General features: G+C 47.1%; 5 protein-coding genes across 5 annotated transcripts; 3 read left to right on the forward strand and 2 right to left on the reverse strand.

The window, feature by feature from the left end:
• Positions 1-3,515: 3,515 nt before the first annotated feature.
• LOC144306420 (histone H2A type 1-B) lies at positions 3,516-4,040 on the forward strand. The gene has a single exon (XM_077885842.1). It carries the CDS (start codon positions 3,571-3,573, stop codon positions 3,961-3,963), a length of 393 nt encoding a protein of 130 aa, XP_077741968.1. The 5' UTR covers positions 3,516-3,570; the 3' UTR covers positions 3,964-4,040.
• Positions 4,041-4,178: 138 nt separating this feature from the next.
• Positions 4,179-6,522, forward strand: LOC144306419 (histone H3.1). Its single transcript, XM_077885841.1, has one exon. It carries the CDS (start codon positions 4,957-4,959, stop codon positions 5,365-5,367), a length of 411 nt encoding a protein of 136 aa, XP_077741967.1. The 5' UTR covers positions 4,179-4,956; the 3' UTR covers positions 5,368-6,522.
• Positions 6,523-9,565: 3,043 nt separating this feature from the next.
• On the forward strand, positions 9,566-9,949 carry LOC144306803 (histone H4). The gene has a single exon (XM_077886394.1). It carries the CDS (start codon positions 9,589-9,591, stop codon positions 9,898-9,900), a length of 312 nt encoding a protein of 103 aa, XP_077742520.1. The 5' UTR covers positions 9,566-9,588; the 3' UTR covers positions 9,901-9,949.
• Positions 9,950-11,074: 1,125 nt separating this feature from the next.
• LOC144306804 (histone H4) lies at positions 11,075-16,316 on the reverse strand. The gene has a single exon (XM_077886396.1). It carries the CDS (start codon positions 16,314-16,316, stop codon positions 16,005-16,007), a length of 312 nt encoding a protein of 103 aa, XP_077742522.1. The 3' UTR covers positions 11,075-16,004.
• A 902-nt stretch (positions 16,317-17,218) lies between these two features.
• On the reverse strand, positions 17,219-19,969 carry LOC144306802 (histone H3.1). Its single transcript, XM_077886393.1, has one exon. The coding sequence runs from the start codon at positions 17,632-17,634 to the stop codon at positions 17,224-17,226; it is 411 nt and encodes a 136-aa protein (XP_077742519.1). The 5' UTR covers positions 17,635-19,969; the 3' UTR covers positions 17,219-17,223.
• Between the last annotated feature and the right edge of the window lie 104 nt (positions 19,970-20,073).

The raw sequence follows: 20,073 nt of genomic DNA on the forward strand, positions 1-20,073 counted from the left end.
TGGCTCTCAGAATAAATTAATGAGTCAAAAGCATTTATAACTGTAACTCTTGCAGTGTTCACGTGAGTGAGTCTAGGCTTGAACATCTTCAAACCCAGGGTCTTCCAAATGGTTCTATTTATAGGGGAGGAACAACTTTTCTCTATACTGGGTCTAAGAATTCACTGTGTTTCCAACTGAGTCTAAGAATTCAACTGACATAGATTAATGGGATAAAAGTGAATAAGTTTTACAGGGCACCTGGGTGGCTCAGTTGATTATGTGTCTACCTTTAGCTCAGGTCATGTTCTCTGGGTCCTAGGATTGAGCCCTGCATCAAGCTTCCTGCTCAGCATCTGCTTCTCTCCTTCTCCCTCTGCCTCTCCACACTGCTTGTTTTCTCACTCTCAAGTCAATCTTTAAAATAAGAAAAAAATATACAAGTTTTAATTATTTTTCTTTATATGCACATGGGAGTTTTTGCAAAAAAAAAAAAAAAAGAAAATCCAAAGAAGCAGTTAGAATTTAATGCTTACCTAGTGTGTTGGACAAAGTACAGTAAATTATGATAAGGTGACAGGCAAAGGGGCTGGGGCTAGGGTAGTTCATTGTGTGAAGAGACAGGAAGATAGGAGTTTAACAATATTTGCACAGATTTCTCTCAGCCTCAACTTCCTGTCCATGGTGAGAAAGATGACTCTTTCTGGTGTAGGGAGGACTTCTTTCACATAGGAATTTCAACTCCTGCTTTTAAGGGGGAAAAAAAAGGAGAAAATGAGATTGTCCTCACAGCTGTTCTTTTTCAAATTCTTGTAACTCAAACTAGTCTATATGCCATAGTAGCATACTTGGGGAGGGCATGTTCTGGACTCTTTCACCAATAACCTTAATGCCAGCTGATTTTTTTCAAGTGTGTTCAAGTAACATCATACTTTTTTATTTATATTCAACAAAGAACAAGTATTTTCTTTCCTTATTTATACAAACCCATATGCGTCAAAGTGTCCTGCACCTGGCAGAAGAGGTGTTACTGGGGACAACTACTTTTTTTCTCATATTTTTGGAAGAATTTACACCATCATCTCCCTCCTCATATCTGCCCTCCACATTATTTTTCAGAGGCAAATGCCTAGAATTTGCTGATTTTGATAACTTGCTATTAGGATCTCATCAAGTTGTTCTACTCATAGCAGAGGTCCAGTGTTTGTTGATTTGTGTGACACAGGGCTACCTAGATAACTAGGTTTATTCTCATTCATGATTCAGTGGATATAGATTCTTGATGCTATGACTGTTCGCAGTTCAGCTTTTAGTCTGGGTTTTTGAAACAGCCCTTATTCCTGCCTTCTATTTTACCTAGTGCTGTACATACCCACTGCTCCATCCAAAGTGACCTACAATGTATTCAGGAAATTGAATCAGTTCTATCTCTTGGCCCTTGGCTGCTGATATTCCCTTGGCCTTGGATGCATTTGGCCTTTTACTGAAGCATTTATTCTTCTTGTTCGGCTAGCTTTTTCACCTCTTTCAGGTTCGAGCTCAAATGTTACCCTCTTAGTGACACTTGCCCTGATTATCCCTGTATGTCTCATGTATGCCCATTTCTTACTTTCTGTTTGTACCACTCATCACCAAAAAATGCATCATACACTTCTACTACATATTTAGCTTATTGTGGGCCTCTCTACACTAGAAGAGCATCACCACAAGGGTACACACAGGATGCTATCTGCTTTTTTCACTGCTGTGCTCCAAGTACCTGCAACACTGGCATGTATATATACACTGACTGAATGTTCGATGTTTATCTCCCTTGTGAATTCTCCTGTCCCTTCTAATTCACAGGGATTACTCTTCTCCTCCACATTACTTCTTCTTCTTCTTCTTCTTCTTCTTCTTCTTATTATTATTATTATTATTATATTACTATTATTAAAGCCTTCATTTTGGGATGCAGAATGCACTACTCTTTAGAATCCAGGCATACAAGCCTTCCCTTTTCAAAAGAGTATCAAGATTTCAAGGCAGAATTTGAGATATCTTTTTATATCTCCACCTGGGGTCTTGCAAAGACACTGAGCCAGTGGTTATTGTTTATCACTGCTGTTGATAGTGAAAATAATGATAAAAAAATTAAAAGGAGGTTGAATATTGTTACAAGAAAAAATCATAAGAGTGAAAAGACTTGGGAGGCAAAAAAGAAACAGAAGATGAGCACCTTGACACTCCTGCCAGGTTCCCTGGATCAAAAGATGGTTTTCAGACAGAGTTGGCTTATGTACAGATTTTCTTACACATAGGCTCTTGTTCCTTTTACCATCCTGTTTGCTTTCAGAAGATATATTGCTTTCAGAAGATCTTTAAGCTTGAGCCTGCAAAGATGCCTGAAAGAATTATTCCCCTCCATCTGGGCCCCATCTAGTTCTATCTCATGGACTATAAAAGGAAAAACAGCAGCATTTCTCCTGGCAATCTCTCTTGACAACAGAGGAATTTCCTGACCCAACTAGAATCCTTTCTGCCAAGCGGGAAAAGAGAAGGTAGAATTGGGAATGGCACTGGGAATGATGAGTTTCCCAGTCAGGAGTTTGCAGTCCTTGGTCTCATTAACTCAGCATGAGCCTGCACAAGGTAAAACAATGGATCTCAGTCTCTATAAATTTTTCAATCTCTAAAATGAAAACAGTGCTTTATATACCTCAGGGTGGTCCCATAAGGCCACAACTGTAAGATAAAGGTCAAAACAGAAAACTTGATGTCGTAGGTCAGGGGCTGGACAGTCCAGTTCCTGCCTTCAGTTTTCATTGTTCAGATATTTTGAGACATGGGCTCTGACAAAGAATAGTGTGGAGTTTTTTGTGTGTTTGTTTGTTTGTTTTAGATTAGCTTATTTATCTGAGAGCAAGCATGGAGGAAAGGAGGAGGGCAGATGGGGCAAGGAGAGCAGAGGGAGACAAAATCTCAAGCCAACTTCACACGGAGAGCAGAGGCGCCCCCCCCCCCCCCCCCCCCCCGCCGGAGCTCCTGGGCCCCAGTCCCACAACCCTAAAATCAGGACCAGAGCCTACACCAAGAGTCCCATGCTTAACCAACTGCGGTACCCAGGAGCCCCGGAAGAATTGTTCCTTTCTTTTCTGTTGTGACTTTCAAAAAGTTAAAGCAACTGCTGGCATAGATATACTGCTTAAATGTTATTTATTTTGCAATTTTTGCTTATTCTTTTCCACAATTGATCACAATCCTAGAAAAACGACAGCCAAAAGACAGAGCAATGGGGAACATCACTTCCGCTTCTGATTGCTTTTTTAAAAAGTATTATTGAAAGAATTAAACCGACTCAGTTATTAACATTAAAATAAAAGCCTTTTGTAGCGGGTTACATTGGAGCATTTAAACACCTCCCGCTAGACAGAGGGCTTGTATGCAAATGAAGGATGCTGACTCTGATTTTCCATTGGTAATTGAATGTAGCCAATGGGAGACCGGCAAACAGCCTACCTCCCGTTAGTATAAATACTTCTCTCGCTCTCAGCCTAGCTCTAGATCGCTCGCGTTTTTCTCGGAACGTGTTTCCTTACTCTTAGGTTTGCCATGTCGGGTCGCGGGAAGCAGGGCGGCAAGGCTCGCGCCAAGGCCAAGACGCGCTCGTCGCGCGCCGGGCTCCAGTTCCCGGTGGGCCGCGTCCACCGCCTGCTCCGCAAGGGCAACTACTCGGAGCGGGTCGGGGCGGGCGCGCCGGTGTACCTGGCGGCCGTGCTGGAGTACCTGACGGCCGAGATCCTGGAGCTGGCGGGCAACGCGGCCCGCGACAACAAGAAGACGCGCATCATCCCGCGCCACCTGCAGCTGGCCATCCGCAACGACGAGGAGCTCAACAAGCTGCTGGGCCGCGTGACCATCGCGCAGGGCGGCGTCCTGCCCAACATCCAGGCCGTGCTGCTGCCCAAGAAGACCGAGAGCCACCACAAGGCCAAGGGGAAGTAAAACTTTTTTCCCCCAGACGGGCTTTTTCCTAACCAAGAAAGAGTTAACAACCTAAAAAGGCTCTTTTAAGAGCCACCCACATTTTCCATGAAAAGAGCTGGTTCGCTTTTAAGTATTATCTTTGAAAATCGAAGGTGAACTGTCAACAGTTCCCCTCAGAAACCTTTAGTTCCCGAAAAAAAGCCCATGACGTTCGTTTCGAGGGAGAAGCGACACACAGACAGGAATTTAGTGGCTAAGCGTACTGACCGTGTTTAGCCATGCTAGCTAGGTGGGCTAGTTTCCAAGTCCAGCAGAAAAGGTATTTGCTCTATTCGACAGAAGTTTGAAATGAAAGTTCTTCGCAAGCATCATAGCTCACGTTTTATAAAACACTAATAAAAAGCGGAATCTCCATTTGGACATTTGTAGTTTTAAGATGTTGGGAACCCAAGTTCTCTAGGTCTATAGGTCTAAAGTTGGATGGGAACGTTGCACATAACAAGTCCCAGACCCTTGATAATTCGCGCTTGTAAATAAGGGGCATTTTCCCAACTCTCCACAATATTTGTGCCACACCCAAGAAAATAATTTCATTTTAGATGCAGCCCATTTGTATTTTGCCCTAAGCACCTGCAAATTACCTTAATGTCTTCTTTTTTAAAAAAAAAATCATTGGAAATTACTATATTGCTTTGCACGACTACCTTACATTTCAAAATAACCTGAAGCTCTCTATGCATGCAAGATTTTTGTACTCGGTGGATAGAAGAAGGGGAAACGGTAAATAAATGACGTCAGAATAGCTAGAGTGAGGGGCAGGGTTTAGGATCTCTTCACCAACCCGAAAGCAAGTCTTAATCCGGGCACCCGGCACGGAGCTGGACCAATCGGGGAGGGCGCGGGTACTTTTGAATGTTTTGGGGCCCAATAGTTGTCGGCCTGGCTGTATAAAAGAAGGAGGGCTATTCGGTTTTCACCGGTTTTTGGGAAGGCTCTTTTTCCGCTCTCGAAATGGCTCGCACGAAGCAGACGGCGCGCAAGTCGACGGGCGGCAAGGCCCCGCGCAAGCAGCTGGCCACCAAGGCGGCCCGCAAGAGCGCGCCGGCCACCGGCGGCGTCAAGAAGCCGCACCGCTACCGGCCCGGCACGGTGGCCCTGCGCGAGATCCGGCGCTACCAGAAGTCCACGGAGCTGCTGATCCGCAAGCTGCCGTTCCAGCGCCTGGTGCGCGAGATCGCGCAGGACTTCAAGACCGACCTGCGCTTCCAGAGCTCGGCCGTCATGGCGCTGCAGGAGGCGTGCGAGGCCTACCTGGTGGGGCTCTTCGAGGACACCAACCTCTGCGCCATCCACGCCAAGCGCGTCACCATCATGCCCAAGGACATCCAGCTGGCGCGCCGCATCCGCGGGGAGAGGGCGTAAGTGCTTGGTCAAGGAGCGCCAACTTGAAACCCAAAGGCTCTTTTCAGAGCCACCCACTTAACTCCACAGAAGTGCTGTGATACCTAATTAACCAGGACCGCACTAAGTGTATTAGGAACCAGCGCTTACATGGTCGTTGGCATCCCCCCACCCCCCGCTGAAGGATCATTTATTGTCCACAACGAAAAGGGCAAAAAGCATTTACGATTTTTTGAAGTAAATGAATGCAGGTTGACTGAAACAGCTGTTTAAACACCAGTATGGTACGTGGGCTGTCCACTTAAGAGGTTTGGATCTTCCTAGGATCTTTTTAAAACCGCACATTCTAGAATACAGCCTCTAAGAACTTCTTTGCTCATTGGTGTCCATGAGGTCTGGAAAGTGCTCAGATTCTGAATCCAAGTTTGAAATTATAACATATTTACATATTTTTAGTATTTATCAGATAACGACTCCTCACCTCAGTAAGTTTTACGTTTTTATTTTCTAGTTAGCCTGAAGTGGTCTCATGACTGGTAAGGCTCCAACTTCTTGCATATTTATTTATAGCTACCTACCCATTCGTAAGTGTTGATCAGTTGATGAAGCATAATTGTATCAAGTCCCTGTATTTAATACATTATTTGTGGCCCTGCTACAGGTTGGTTGTATGGCTTTATTTCTTACAGGGCCATGCTACATTATTTTTTCATGGTTCTCAGCTGTAGTTTCCATTCAAGTTTAGGAGTTGTAACCCAATTTTCTTTTATTTGCTCTTTTTTGGAGTTGGGGATTCAGTATTGGAAGGAAGATGACCCACCTAAGAACAGTGGCTGACTGTTGAAAAAAATAACTTCTTTTGAAATTTAATTTCCATATTTCACCTTATTGTTTTGGAAAACAATTATTTTCAAAATTGCCTTACGAAAGTACAGAATGCTGTAGAACATGACAGACCCCAAATTCCAAAGGTTTTGCTTGTTTGGCTCTCTACACCTTAGCTCTTAAACACCTCAAAGTTTGGGGCCTGTCTGAGATGTCAGTTGATGCACCATATTAAATCGTGGACAACTCAACAAGAAACACAAAACACAGAAGATTAAACTTGAATTATGTAGTTTCCTTGGATTTATTTACATTCCATGATTCTAATAAAGCAACTTTTCCTTTACAACATACTTGCATTTAAAAAAATAAGATTGGACATTTCTGTGTGTTTGTGTGTGTCACTGTGTTATATTTTTGACATTCCATTTTTCCAGACTCTTGTACATGGAACCCTGGCACAGACCCCTGCGACCCCTATAAAGGGTCTGTCAGAGACTCCAGGGACCTTGGCTTGAAGTAGGGTGACTGCTCTCCAGCTCTGGGTACCAGCTGAAGTCCAATTCTCTAGGATTTTCTTATATCTGTGCTGGCTCTTACGTACCTTGTTTGGCTTTTTCCCCTAATATTTTCTGTATCTGTTAGGAAAAGGGTATTTTAGGTACAGGCCCTGAGAGAATAGCTTTAAAAAAGTAAAAGTACTCATTGGTGTCTGAGGGTCTGAGGGTTAGATGGCTTGGGGACAGTGGCTCAGAAGGGCTGTTCCTCACCCCACACCTGCCACCCCTTTCCCAGCCAAGGGTCAAGAATCAAGGCTTTACATCTTCATTTACTTGAGCCCCTCAACAGAATAAATGCCCAGTGTCTAGGAAGGTAAATTTAGCACCCTCTTAGAATTTATAACTTTGTTCTCCAGGAGTACTCTGGAAGATGGCAGCACAGAGCAGCATTTAGATGGTAGATTGCCAGCATTCAAATCCCAGTTGTACGAGTTACTGTGCCCTTCTACCCACAGTGATTTCTCCATCAGAAAAATGGGAATACTACCTACCTCAGAACTGTTATTGCAATAACATGAGTTGATTTTTGGACACATAGCATTGTATGAATACTATCAATGTCTCTGAGCTATTATTTTCCCCCCTAAAAAAAAATCTAAGATTTTTTAAATTAAAATACAAATGCAAAATTTAGCTTCTAAATTTCCTTTTCATTTGGCATGACATTGTCACTCAGTTTGGAAATAAAACTTCAGCAGGAATTGTAAAATCAAAGAATGGAAGAAATTCGCATTTGCGAAAAAAAATTTACTGAACTGGAGGTTTTTCTAACATTTTAATATCATTGCATTAAACATTTATTACTTTTTATTAGCAGAGTGGCTAAGGTAACGCTGGAGGAAAAAAAGGAGTGTTTAATGTACAAACTGTATCTTTGAAATAGCTGTTGCAAGGTCCTCAGTCACATAGGATTTTTCTCTCCCAGGCACCATAGAGTGATATTACAACACAGGCTGAAGTTTGCAGCTAATGCTGTTGGTGTTTAGAACCACGTTTGGTTTGTTACAGACTTTAAGAAGAGAGGAGGAAACCAAAATCAGGGTGCATTTTTCAGAGTTAAAAATTCAGCAGTAACCCTTCCAGTCATCCCAAGAGAAGTGACTTACTAAGCAATGAGTGTTTTAGGGAGACTTAACAGTGGGAAGTCAGTTGAGAGACTGAACTGCATTCCAGCAGTGGCTTCAGAGCAGCCAGAAAGCTGACATGGTCAATGCTCCCTTGGTCAGGGCACGGGAGTATTTTCAGACAACCATATTTGACATGTCATGTATGAAAAACAAAACAGTCTGTCAATTAATAGGTGAATGGATAAAGGGGCACCTAGGTGGCCCAGTGGTTGAGCATCTGCCTTTGGCTCAGGCAGTGATCCAGGGGTCCTGGGATCAAGTCCCACATTAGGCTCCCTAGAGGGAGCCTGTTTCTCCCTCTGCTTATGTCTCTCTCATGAATAAATAAAATCTTTTGAAAAAAATAAAGAAAATGTGGTATATAGAATTGATCCTTGAACAATCAGGTTTTAAACTGGCTGAGCCCACTTATTTGCAGAGTTTTTTCCAATAAATACGACATGCTGCTGTAAACGTTTCTTCCTTATGATTCTTTCGGTAACATTTTCTTTTCTCTGGTTTACTTTATGTAAGAATGCAGCATAGAATACATATATAAACTATGTTAATAGACTTTATTAGGGTAAGGCTTCTATTCAACTATGGTTTTGGTAGTTTAGGGTCTGTCAAAAGTTATATTCGGATTTTCAAGTGTGCAGGGGTCAGCGCCCGAACCCCTGCATAATTCAAGGGTCAATTGTATATACAGGGGAATATTAGCATAAAAAGAGGATGAAATCTTGCTATTCATATGGATGGACTGACAGGGCATATGCTAAATGAAATAAGGTAGAGAAAGTCAAATGCCATATGATTTAACTTACGTGTGGAATCTAAAAAAACATAACGAAGAGACAAATAAAGAGAACAAATTGGTAGTTGTGGGGGTGGGGGGTAAGAGGCGAAATAGGTGAAGGTGATTAAAAGGTACAAACTTCCAGTTATCCGACAAATAAGTCACAAGGATGCAAAGTATAGCATAGGGAATATAATCATAATGATTTTGGTAACAGGTGGCAAAAACACTTATCATGATGAGCATTTCATAATGTATATAACCTCAATTTACTGCCGCACACCTAAAACTAGCATAATGTATGTCAGCTATACTTCAATTGAAGACAAAACTAAAAAACCCAGAATTCATCAACGTCTTGTACTTTATTACATGGTGTTATTTAAGACCAACGTTCACTATTATATACGTATCTGTGTTGTCTGTATTGTTGGGAGTTAAAGAAGAGTGACTTTTCTGGTTTTAGACTCTCCTGCGTCTGTTTCCTAAAAATAATCTGTTCTAACAGCCCTTATGTCCGAGGCCTATTTTGGGGTGCCATACTCTGCTCCCCTTCCTACCAAAGTGGCCCATTTTGCGGCGGCAGGTCTTATCTTGGGGTGGCCTCTGGGGGTACCCTTCCCAGCTAACAATTACTCCGATGGAGACGAGGACGTGCAGGACTGTTGGACACGGGAAGCCCCTAATCGCATTCCGCTGAGTAAGGAGGGGAGGCTGCAGAAGCGAACAGCCCTGGGCTGCGGAACCCGCCCAGCTCGGCGGCGAGCGCCCGGCTCCGTCTCTCACGTGACGGTCCCGGGAGCGCGGCCCGAGGGGGCGGAGCCCGAGGAGGGGCCGAAGCCCCGCTTCCCGCCCGCGCCCTCAGTTCTCAACGAGGTCCGACGCCTGCTTATAATTACTCCCGGCGGAGGCGCAGGCCCAGCGCCGGGAGGTCGTCGCACAGAGCGCTTGTGCCATGTCTGGTCGCGGCAAGGGCGGGAAGGGGCTGGGCAAGGGCGGCGCCAAGCGCCACCGCAAGGTGCTGCGCGACAACATCCAGGGCATCACCAAGCCCGCCATCCGGCGGCTGGCCCGGCGCGGCGGCGTCAAGCGCATCTCGGGCCTCATCTACGAGGAGACCCGCGGGGTGCTCAAGGTGTTCCTGGAGAACGTGATCCGGGACGCCGTCACCTACACGGAGCACGCCAAGCGCAAGACGGTCACGGCCATGGACGTGGTCTACGCGCTCAAGCGCCAGGGCCGCACCCTCTACGGCTTCGGGGGTTAAGAATTTCATCCTTTACTTACTACTCAAAGGCCCTTTTTAGGGCCGCCCACATTTTCTTAAACCGGGCTGTACGCGTATTGTTTCGGGGCTTTTGTTGGGAGCCAAGTGTTAATTTTTCCGATTACTGGTTAAGAGCTTCCAAGTACAAGTCTGAGCGCAACGGGCCGCTGGGTGCCCGCCCAACCAATCCGGTAGCCACCTAGTGCGTGGCCGGGTTTCGCGCCAGTCGGGACCGGCCCTGGCTTGGGGCGGCCAATGGGGAGCCGGCTAGAGGCGCCTGGGCCGGGCGGGAAACGGCCGGACCGGAGCCGCCCACTTACTCCGGGAAGCGGTCACGCCTGCCCTTGTCCGGAAGGAACAGAACCACAACCCGTGCTGTGGCAGGAGGTGGTATTCCAGTCGCCCCTGAGCTCCTTCGTCTGGGGACGTTCGGTAAATGCAAGGTTGCGGGAGGATGCCCGTCCCACCTCCCAGGAAGTTCACATGAGGATCCATTGGTTGCCAGAGAGAAGCTACGTGTTGGTTCCCAGCGTGTTTGCCACCCAGCGACGTCAGGACAGGAGCAGTCCTTGGCCGCCACCGCTCCGCTTGGAGTCCGCCTGTGAGGCCAAGTGTCCTCCCCGCTCTGCAGCCGGTAGCCTTAGATTTTGAGGTATCCCGGCGCATTTTTGGTCTCCGGCCCCGGGCACCCACAAGTCCTTGGCTAAGCAGGATCTGGGAGTTCCCACTTAGGAGATCCGGTCTCCCGACTGCTCGAGTTCCTAAGGCCTCTGGTAGGTGGCAACACGAGGGCTCCAGGGAAGGGCTCCCTCTGGGACTGGCTCAGACTGTCCTGCACCTTCCCCTTCGACCCTTTGCCAGGTCTTCTCTCTCTTCTGCCTCCTGTAAATGGTTTTTAATGAACCCCTCAGACATCGTCAAAAAGTGTTTTGAAGCATGCCCTCAAATTGATAAACCAGACAACTGAATAGTCAGCATCTTTGATTTAATGCATCAGAAATATATTGATGGCTGCTAAGGAAATAAGGTAGTCTGCTAACCCTTACCTCTGGCAGGAAGATACTGAGTAGGCTGTTGGAAAAGATTCTTGAGGTCGGGTTTAGAGAAAAATGTGGAAATTGCCAACATATAAATAGTAAGACTGGATAAGGTCAATAAGAATTTAAACACTTTTTATTGCAGTATATCGTAATAGTAAATGAGTAGAAATGTCAATTGTCAGTGGAAGGAAGCTGGGTAAGTATTACCTATATCCAGGCAATGGTGTCTTAGTTCAGGCTGCTATAACAAACATGCCATAGACTGGCGTTAAGTAACAAACTGCTTTCTCAACCGTTCTGGATGCTGGAAGTCCAAGATCAAGGTGCCGGCAGGACGGACAGGACACTTTCAGACAAGATTTGTGGTCTGGTGAGAACCCAGTTCCTGTTTCATAGACTTGTCCTGCCGTGCCCTCACATGGCAGAGGGAAAGGCCAGAGAGCTTGCTGAAGTGTTATTTATAAAGGGCAGAAATTCCATTCCTGAATGTTGCATGCTCATGATCTAATCACTACCCAAGGGCCCAACCTCTTCCCCACCCCTTTTTTTTGGAAAGATTTTGCTTATTCATGGGAGACTGAGGCAGAGACCTAGAGGGAGCAGCAGGCTCCCTGCTGGGAGCCTGATGAGGGACTCAATCCCAGGACCCGGGGATCACAACCTGAGCAAAGGGAGACGCTCAACCACTGAGCCACCCAGGTGCCCCAGGGCTCAACCTCCTGATACCATCATACGGGGTATCAAAATGTCAACATGGATTTATGAGGGATACGCACAGTCCCTAACAAATTGAATGCTATACAGCCCTACTTTTAGTAGGGAATAGAGAAACTATTCCAGTATGTGCTCTAGAGTACCTATGGCTCATTTCTTGGGCCCCTTCTCTTTTCTTGGTCTCACTATTGATGTGTCCTATGGTCTGTGAAATAGTTCACACTCCACAGGAAAACTCTACGGCCTAGCTCTAAGTGTCAGGTCTGCTGGTGGTGACACTAAAGCCTATGATGTGTCTGCTTCTGTATATTTCTCAAACTCCAATGGCTGTTTTTAGGAGGGAGGCTTTAATCACCTCTCAACTTTTATCAGTTTCCTTACATCCACTTCTAGCTTCATAATGAAGCTTGCCACGTGTCCACCTGCATATTTGACATATCTACTTGAATATCTAACGGACATCTCAAACTTGCCTTGTCCAAATTAAGTATCTTAACACGTAAACATGAAATCTGTTCTTCCTCCAGTATTCTGCACCTCAATAAATGGAACTCCATTCTTCCAGGGGCTTAGGTGAGAAACCTTGAAGTTCTGTTTGAGCTTTTTCTCTTATAACTTTAATCCAATCCAGTCAGCTCCATGTTACAAATGAATCAGAGCACCTTTCAAATACATCTTATGCTGCTACTCCTGGACAAGCCACAAAAACCTTTTGTCCAGACGACCATGACTCCTAACTAGTCTATTTCCACTTTATAGCCAGTTTTTTCCTCAACCCAGCAATAGGAGTGATTATTTCAAAAGATGTCATGTCCACCCTCAGAACATTCCAGTGGTTTTCCATCTTCATAATAAAAACCAGTGTCTTTATCCCAGTCTACAAGGAAGGTAGCCAGTAATTCCATTTTGCCCGAGTTTGAGGGGTTTCTGGGGATGTGAGACTTTCAGTGCTAAAACTTAGAAAGTCCCAGGCAAACAGGAGGCTGGCTAAAGCCTAATGGCTTTACATGATCTGGGCTCTGGCCACCCTCTGATCTCATTTGCTATTGCATTTCTTTGTCTTCACTGACCTTTTTGCTATTCGTGGAACAGACCAAGCATGTTCCAGTCTCAGAGCCTTTGTACTTACTTTTCTGTCTTCATAGAAGTCACTTATCCTGGTATAGGGGAGAAGGATTTGACTTCTATCCTCTTGGTTTTTGGTGGGCTTAAGAATTAAATTGACATAAAACAGGTTAACAGGAGAAAAACATACGATTCATTTATATAGTCACATATATAGTCATTGGATACACCAATGTGTTTTCCATGACAAAGGCGCCCTTGTAAGGAAAAGGCCCAAAGAAGTAGTTAAGGCTTGAACAGTTATATACTGAGTTGGATGAAGAGTAGTTAACTGTGAAAACATGACAAGGCAAGGGGGCTTGGACTAGGGTATTGAATTGTGGCAAAGTAACAGGAAGATAAGTGTTAGTTTACAAGGTTTGTTTGTACTGATTTCTCCTGGCACCAACTCCTCATTCAAGGTTAAAAAAAAAAATGTTACTTTCCTTCTCATATAAAGATGACATCTTCCATATGGGGAATTATTCTACTGCTTTCAGGAAGAAAAAGGAGAGGTCAGAGTCCCTTCTGGTACCTGTTGTTTTTCAAGGGCCTTTAATCTTTATGTCAGTTTTCTTTGTGGCATATTCTGCCACCTGCCACTGGAGGGCTGCAGACTACATTTCATTCAGACCTCTGCTCAAACACTCTCTTATGAAAGAGAACTTTCCTGACCATCCTGTGTAAAATAATAGCCCTTCCTGCTCATTCTTTAAAATAGCCTATGCATCCCCCCCTCATATCGATATGTTTGTTTGTTGTTCTGTCTCCCCCAACTGGAATATAATTGATTCTTTGAGAGCAGGGCCTTTGTTTTGTCCCTGAAGTGTTCCTAGCACCCAGAATAGCACTGACAGCTAATAGGTTATCTATGAAGGTTTATTGTGTGGGGGAAAAGAGAAATAAATAGTTTTCCTTCTACTCTTTTAAAATCTTGACTGAGACTTCCCTGTAATAAAAAGACAGATTAACAGGAGAAAACCAAATTTAACTATGTGTGTATTACAGGAACCCCACAAAGATAGGAGGTTCAAAAAAGTGAGCATAAAAGGAAGCTTTTATATCTGTTAGGCAAAGAAAGAATACATTTCTAAAGAATGAAAAGACAAAGAGCTTGGGCTAGAAGTAGTAAATGGTAAAGAAGTAATAAGGTTTGTTCATATACCTTCTCAGCCCTGAATTTCTCATCTCTGGTGATAAGGATGTTTCTCTTCCTCCTGGTGAAGGAGGCTATCTTTCACATAAAAGATTTATCTTCTGCTTTCAGGGAAAAAAAAAAGAAGTGTGTGTGGGGAGGGCGGGATGTGGGGTGGAGGGGGTGTCAGGGTGATTTTCCTGCTTCTGAAGCTTAAACTCCTGGAGTTTAACGTGTTTAATATGCCAAGGTGGCATATTAAGGGACAATATGTCCTGAACCCCATTAGTTGAATGAATACATGCATGAATTTTCTATACAAGACCCTAGGCCCACCCACCAGAGTTCTGCCACAATTGATTATCTACTGTTCCTTGACTTATCACTGCCTGAATGTATGGCAGTTTTTCCTCTAGATCTGAGGAATGATGCAGAGTGGCAAGTCAGGGAGCATTATCTTTATTCTGAACAAGGCCTTCATGAGTGCTAGGATTGAGGAAGGCTCAGAGATTTTCTCCCAGGGCAGCAAGCATGTCTCAAATGGGTATGGTACTATCTACAAGGCCATGAATAAAGAAACCAGGCCGACCATAATAGAAGCTAATCATATTTGTTGTAGCAACTACCTCTCCCCTCCTACAGAGAAAATTTGTATCCTAACACCTCTCTACATATACTCTGGATCCAGAACAGGGAATTGTTAGTGGTTTGCTTACAGATGTACCCCAAGGCCTACAAGAATATCTTGCACTTTACATGAGGTCAGTAATATCTCTTGAAGGAACACCAGCTAAGGAGAACATAACATGGCCACTTTCTCAACCAGGCCCTTTTGCTCCTCTGGCCATCCAGAATACAGCTCTGACTTCTCCCCATTGTCAATTTACATTAAGCCAGACTAGGTACTTTTCTCATTCCCCAAGAAATCTTGGAGGACAGTTATCAGGTGGAAAGGGGGACCCAAAAATCTAGGCAGACATCGGCTGAAGCTGACATACTGAGCCTGCAGTCAGCCTGCGGGCTCTGTCAGACTCACTGTATTTTACTGAGACAGTTTATAGACCATAAAACTCATCCACGTTAAGTGTACAATTCATTTTAGTACATTTATTATACAACCACCCCCACAATCTAATTTAGAACATTTCCATCTCCCTAATTTCCCTTTCTCCGAGAAGGAAAAGTATGACTGATACACGGGCTGTCCTGACAATGAAAAAGGCATTTCTGCGCCATAAACCTGATGTTACTTTCCCCCTGAAATCAGTGCCTTGGGTTTTTTGGCAGCCTGAATCTGGTTTCTCCCCTGCCCACTTCCAGACTGTTTTTTCGAGACAAATCATTGTTAGTAGCGGAAACTTCAGTACCGTTCTCAGGACCTGATTGGGGGCCACTGGTAGGCCTCTGAGTCTATCTCTGAGTCTATCTCATAATCCGAAGAATGATACATTTTAAAAATCCCTAAAGGAGGGCTTTGGGATTTCTAGCCAGCCTTCCTTCCCATTCCCGTCTGGCTCGCCTGGGGGGGGCGGGGGGAGGGGTATAAGTGTAGATCACCTATTCTGATTGGTCGACAAGCACGGATAGGCCTTGCTGATTGGACAGTGTTCCTCTTTGTTCCTAGAAATCACTCCAGTTCCTCAGGCTCTTGGATTCTTCCCCACTTTAGAATTTAGAATTCCCTCGTGCTCGCGCGCAGTGAATGGGGACCCAAGACAAAAATACTGCTCAGCTACGGGAGAGCCTTGGGTGGATGGGTCTACAGGGCCGAGTTTTACCTTTAATTTTTTATTTATGATAGGCACAGTGGGAGAGAGAGAGAGGCAGAGACAGGGAGAGGGAGAAGCAGGCTCCATGCACCGGGAGCCCGACGTGGAAGATTCGATCCCGGGTCTCCAGGATCGCGCCCTGGGCCAAAGGCAGGCGCTAAACCGCTGCGCCACCCAGGGATCCCGAGTTTTACCTTTAAAAACCCTGCAATCCTCCCAGATTCAGTGGAGGATTTTACTACGGCGGAGGTTTATCAAGACAGCCCTTTTTTTGAACAGTTGGGTGGCCCTGAAAAGGGCCTTTGGTTGCCAACTAGGATTTCCTGGAGCTGAACTCACAACTCAGCCGCCGAAGCCGTAGAGGGTGCGGCCCTGGCGCTTGAGCGCGTAGACCACGTCCATGGCCGTGACCGTCTTGCGCTTGGCGTGCTCCGTGTAGGTGACGGCGTCCCGGATCACGTTCTCCAGGAACACCTTGAGCACCCCGCGGGTCTCCTCGTAGATGAGGCCCGAGATGCGCTTGACGCCGCCGCGCCGGGCCAGCCGCCGGATGGCGGGCTTGGTGATGCCCTGGATGTTGTCGCGCAGCACCTTGCGGTGGCGCTTGGCGCCGCCCTTGCCCAGCCCCTTCCCGCCCTTGCCGCGACCAGACATGGCTCTCTGAGAAGCAAACGAACAGCAAGTGGGAATTCAAGCCAGAGCGGGTCTTTTTATAACGATGACCCCAGCCCCACCCCTGCAGATGTAGAGACGGAAAGTGCGCAGGCGGGAAATGTGACGCCAGCAGTCCCCTCCCTTAAGCCCTCCTCCAAGCCCGGGGAACTCGGGGCGGGCGGGGGTCAGAACCCGGCTTAACCATTGGTCTTCACTTTAACTGAACTGCATTGTTCCAATGAAGGAGCTTGTAGTAAACTCGTAGGATTCCAAGTGTTTTAAGTAGAATACTTAACGCTAAAGGTTTGTTTCGCAGCGATTTCAGTAATGGCAAAAATACTAAGACCAGAGAAATACAACTTGAGCTTATAGTTCATGACAAACCATGTTTTTTAGACATTTTTACACGGCCTATGAAACTCTACTATTCCTGTTCGTTTTATAACCCACGCTCAGGAGGCCATATTTGATGCTTTTAAAATGCCGGTTGTTTCGTGTCGCTCTTGAAACCTACTGGCTCATTCAGACTTAAGTGAACAGGTACTTTTCCACCTTTAAAAGACCAGTTTGGGGATCCCTGGGGGGCTCAGCGGTTGGGCGTCTGCCTTCGGTGCAGGGGGTGATCCGGAGTCCTGGGATCGAGTCCGGCATCGGGCTCCCCGTTGGGGGGGGGGGGGCATATTCTCCCTCTGTCTACCTCATGAGTGGATAGAATGCATTTTTTTAAAAAAGGCCAGTTTTATTCCCATGTATTTAGACTAAAGTAGACCTCTGTAAAACCATACCCTTTGTTAGAAGTACACGGATAAACAGAACGGTTGTCTCAGTTTTTTACAGCCAATTTACTTGAAAACGTGGTGGCTCTGAAAAGAGCCTTTGGGTTTCTTGGCGCTCCTTGACCAAACACTTACGCCCTCTCCCCGCGGATGCGGCGCGCCAGCTGGATGTCCTTGGGCATGATGGTGACGCGCTTGGCGTGGATGGCGCAGAGGTTGGTGTCCTCGAAGAGCCCCACCAGGTAGGCCTCGCACGCCTCCTGCAGCGCCATGACGGCCGAGCTCTGGAAGCGCAGGTCGGTCTTGAAGTCCTGCGCGATCTCGCGCACCAGGCGCTGGAACGGCAGCTTGCGGATCAGCAGCTCCGTGGACTTCTGGTAGCGCCGGATCTCGCGCAGGGCCACCGTGCCGGGCCGGTAGCGGTGCGGCTTCTTGACGCCGCCGGTGGCCGGCGCGCTCTTGCGGGCCGCCTTGGTGGCCAGCTGCTTGCGCGGGGCCTTGCCGCCCGTCGACTTGCGCGCCGTCTGCTTCGTGCGAGCCATAACGAAGTGAACAATAAGGACAAGAATGTTCAAAGCACTGACACGAATACCTCGTTTTGGCTACTTGCTTATATTTATAGTACATAAAGTGTAGTGATTGGACGATAAAAACATGACGATATTATGTTACAAGCCCTGATTGGTCTATCTTTTAACTTTCCAACAATAGCGCAGTTTCATTGGCTACCACGTAATCCTCATCTTTTCAAGCTTTTTGTTCCTTCCACATCTGATTATCAGTCTGAGCGCAGTGACTTGAACGTTTTCAAAAAAGTAGTCATTGACTTTGTTCATATTGTACTCCAAAACTCTATAGTTCTTCATTTCTTGGGGAGAAATTTGAGAAATATTGCCCCCCAATAATGTACTCTTTATACTCCCTGCTCAATAGCACGATATCGGATTACAAACTTCTGAAACCTTTTTCAAAAATGGCACCCCTTTACACTGCTTAAATGAAGGAGCTCCTTTGAAGACCAACTCAACCATAGTTAAATTATACTGGCGTTTACAGAAATATTTCCAGTAATCAGGCACCAGTTTGTTAAATGTTAAAAAAAAAAAAAAGTTAATCATGTCTTCCAAACTTGGAGCTTTCTGCAACTCATATTTTAAGCTTAGAGTACATTTTGTCAGGTGTAAAATATCAATGACTCAATTCTCCAGTACCAACCTCTCGAGCCTTGCGGAGCAGGCGTGTACGCGGTCAATCACCTGGATTCTGAGCCACAAGAAGGGCCAACTTCTCACCGCCCAGACCTAATTTTATAGTCCTTAAAATGTTTTTCAAAATTAAAAACATCAAATATAACCCTTTTGTAGCAAGAGTAGGTAGACCAGATTCTACCTTTTCGTTGGTTGAGTGTATACCGATCAGCCTTTAAGAGATTCAGCCGTCCTTTCATTTAGGTGGAACGTTCGTATTTTATGTGAAGCCCATCTAATCCAATGGTTTACACAGGAGGCCGGAACCTTAGAAATTCCTGAATCCTGTATTTCCTTTTAAAAAGCTACGTTTAATTAGAGTCCTCGGTTATTAGAGTAAGAAAGTTTTGACTTCTGAATGATGTTCACCTACGCAACCTTACCGTCTTGGAGGACTGGACGTATGTCATGCTGTATGCATTTACATATAACATTACACTTGTTATTCTCATTGTCCTTCAAACGTCTATCTCCGATTGTTCTCTCCCAAAGTGGTAGTAATTCACGTGTTGTGAAAACAACAGGAAAATGGGAAGCAATTGACTGTGGTGGCGACGGTGTTAGCGGGAAGTCGGCCGCAAGCGGGTGACAAGATTGTCGGGCGTGTGACACTCCGGGAAACTCGCGGCACTAAGGCCGCGCGGACTCGTTTGAGAACCTGAGGCTCGCAGCGCTGAGAGCGACCGCACCGACCCCGCCTGGCCGCAAGCGGCTGCGCAGAGCCCGGGGACAGGGCCAGTCTCCTCCGCGCCGCGAGACGCGTTTTCTCATGTGTCCGGTTTCCCCGTTTAGTCACCGGAGTGTTGCCGGTGCCTGAAATGCTTCCGAAAGCCCAAGGCAACTAGAGGACGATTGTCCGAGAAAGTCGGGGGGGGGGGGGGCGCCAGGACAGCGGCTCTCCCAGCCCCTCACGGCGTGGGGGAGGGGCGCGTGGAGTCCAGCCCGCCCTCCTCTGCCCTCCTGGCAGCTCCGCCGCTGAAGAACCGCACGGCGACACGCAACGGCGAGGACTCAGCCCCTGCTGTGGCTGCGCTGGGAGGCCGCGGAGGGCACCAGGAGGCCGCGAGGTGCACCGGCCCGTGAAAGCGAGTCGTTCTCCGCCCCCAGGGATGTTTCCGTGCGCGCTGCGTTTTCCACACGTGCCGCCCGCGCGTGAAGGACGGCGTCAGCGAGCTCCGGCGTTCGCCCGGCCGCGCCTGTGAGGGTCGGTCAGAGCTGTGGACCCCGCGCCCGCGTCCTGGGCGTCGCCGGGAAGGGTGGCGGCGTTGATGAGGGACGATCCCAGCCCCGCGGACAAGGCCGCGCCTCCTCCACGCCGCCCCGGCTCGCTCGCGCGCACACACACACACACTCACACACACACACACTCACACACACACACGCACACACACGGCCCGCTTTCCTGTCCCCCTCCCGCGCCGCCCCACATCCGACCTTTCCCGTTCACCGCGGGCTGGAAACGCACGGCCCTGACGACGCCTCCCTCACAGGCCGCTGTCCCCCCCGCCCCCCGGGGAGAAGGCCTGCTGTAGAGAGCGGGGTGGCCCCGCCGCCGCTCCCGCGCTCCGAGCCCGAGCCCATCCCGCCCGGAACTGCGGTCGGAACAAGGCAGTCGGCGATCGCGGGGAGCTGCCGCCCAGCCCTTCAGGTGCGGCGCCCGGGGCGGCGACGCAGGGGGCGGCAGGGGGCGCTCGGGGGCGAGGGGCGGGCGCCTGAGAGCACCAATCACAGCAC

This window comes from Canis aureus, chromosome 37 (genome assembly GCF_053574225.1).
Source record: "Canis aureus isolate CA01 chromosome 37, VMU_Caureus_v.1.0, whole genome shotgun sequence".
In the NCBI taxonomy this organism is placed as follows: Eukaryota; Metazoa; Chordata; class Mammalia; order Carnivora; family Canidae; genus Canis; species Canis aureus.